Consider the following 1,809-nt stretch of genomic DNA (forward strand, 5'->3'; position numbering starts at 1 on the left):
ATAAAACGAATTATTTTATCACCAGAGGATAAGCTCATCATTTAGAATTAATTGTAAAGAACAAAAGCCACATAAATGCACAGACCTCGCTAATTCCTGTAGTTATTTTGTCAGCGGTCGGCGCTCGGTGCAGCTCTGAACCGTCGTAGCTTCTCACCAACCAGTATAGCCATTTCTTCTCCAAGTCCGCCGTTAGTCCCATTACTAAAAATCAATTAATATTTTATTAACAATGAAAAATTTTACCATTTCCACCAAGAACTATTTGAGTTGTTTGAACCTGTATTTTTACTTCGGGAATTTTTCATGTTTATTGGAATCTCGGCAAATTTAGTGAAATAGTTTCCAACGAGGACGTTATTAAAAAAACTTATTGTAAAGTTAAAGTAGTTATCCTTCATTTCTCACCTTGTTTTCCACTAAATAATTGTGCAGGATAATAAATGATCTTGTTTTCTCCGTTGAGTCGCGCGGCCTCGACGGCGTGTCCAGTGCTCCAGTAGATGTAGGCAGCTAGCGAGTCGATGGTTAGCTCTTTGGCCACCGTCACAATGGGCACCGGCTCGCGCCCGCTGCCGTCGAAGTTACCACGACTAATCTATACAAAATAAGTTACATGTTACATTTACAAAATGAAATACGCAAAAGACAGAATAAATTATTTGACGTTCCGGGCGTTTGATATCTGATTGATTAAAGATACAGCCAGATATTAGAAGTAAGTATTACGGCTGTCATATCAATGTGTTGTGGACATGTACTCACCAACTGCTGCTTAGGATTGGACCAATATATCTTATGTCCGACCCAGTCGACTGCGAGGCTGGCGACGTTGTCGAGGGCGGGCAGCAAACCACGCTCAGTAGAAGTACAGTTGTACCACATCACGGTGGACGCGTTCGTCACCAGGTAGATCATGTCGCGGTACCACGATATGTCCGTTATATACAAGTTCTTCAAATTACCACTAACAAACAAATACAATAGATATATTTTAATCAATTTAATCGACTTGCAAAGCTTCAAATAACAATACAAACTAAAATTTACATTTACAGTGATCTCGTCATGCCAAACAAAAAACAAATGCATGTTTTCGCCGACATAGAACTATGTTACTGCTAGGTAGTACATTCTAGTTAACATTCATTGTTAGTATTTAGTTTTTTTAGACAATATGACGCTTAGTTCACAATACATGGCTTTTTTAAATTACCTTTTTTTTTCAATTTTACAAACCACACCATGAACTAAAATCGTTTTATACCTGTGTATCAATGTTTTCAAGTTGTCTCCAGTCAAGTCTGTTTGCAGCAGACCATCAGGCCCTGACCACAGCAAAGTGCTGTGCAATGTTGTCGGCGTAGAGGCCAACGTTTTACCAACGAATTCTGACGACCACGGTCCTGAAATAAAATGCCAATTACAATGCGGAATGCCGACGCAGGTAAATGTGAGAAACAGAATAAAAACAAAGCGATAACTACCTGATCCCGACTCTGTCTCCGCCGCAACTTTGATAACATATTCCGTGTCTTGCTTTAATTCTTTTACCACATACATGGATTCGTTGATGTTTTTACTGCAAAAAAAGAAATTAAGTATAATACAGTTTTGTAACGTTTGTAATGTAACTTTTTCAAAACTTTCATCTAAAAACTAACAAGTCTATAGTGATCCCAGAATCCATTTGCGTCAGTTGCAGATGAAAGGTCCACTGTTGCCAGGCGCCATTACCCTGGTGGCCCAGCAGGTGCGGCGGGGACCAGGACACCTTTGCGCGGTCGATGCCCATTACACTCTGCACTC

General features: G+C 39.9%; 1 protein-coding gene across 1 annotated transcript in view; it reads right to left on the reverse strand.

The window, feature by feature from the left end:
• The window catches only part of LOC106105664 (proto-oncogene tyrosine-protein kinase ROS-like), a gene marked incomplete at its 5' end in the record, with an annotated part of 32,838 nt that overhangs the window by 10,354 nt on the left and 20,675 nt on the right, over positions 1 to 1,809 (reverse strand). Inside the window, 6 exons of the mRNA XM_013286088.1 lie at positions 72 to 204; positions 409 to 598; positions 766 to 967; positions 1,268 to 1,406; positions 1,488 to 1,582; positions 1,665 to 1,801. Coding sequence (XP_013141542.1) covers positions 72 to 204; positions 409 to 598; positions 766 to 967; positions 1,268 to 1,406; positions 1,488 to 1,582; positions 1,665 to 1,801 — 896 coding nt within the window. The remainder of the gene's footprint in view (positions 1 to 71; positions 205 to 408; positions 599 to 765; positions 968 to 1,267; positions 1,407 to 1,487; positions 1,583 to 1,664; positions 1,802 to 1,809) is intronic.

The sequence above is a fragment of the Papilio polytes genome, unplaced genomic scaffold (assembly GCF_000836215.1).
Source record: "Papilio polytes unplaced genomic scaffold, Ppol_1.0 DF822733.1, whole genome shotgun sequence".
In the NCBI taxonomy this organism is placed as follows: Eukaryota; Metazoa; Arthropoda; class Insecta; order Lepidoptera; family Papilionidae; genus Papilio; species Papilio polytes.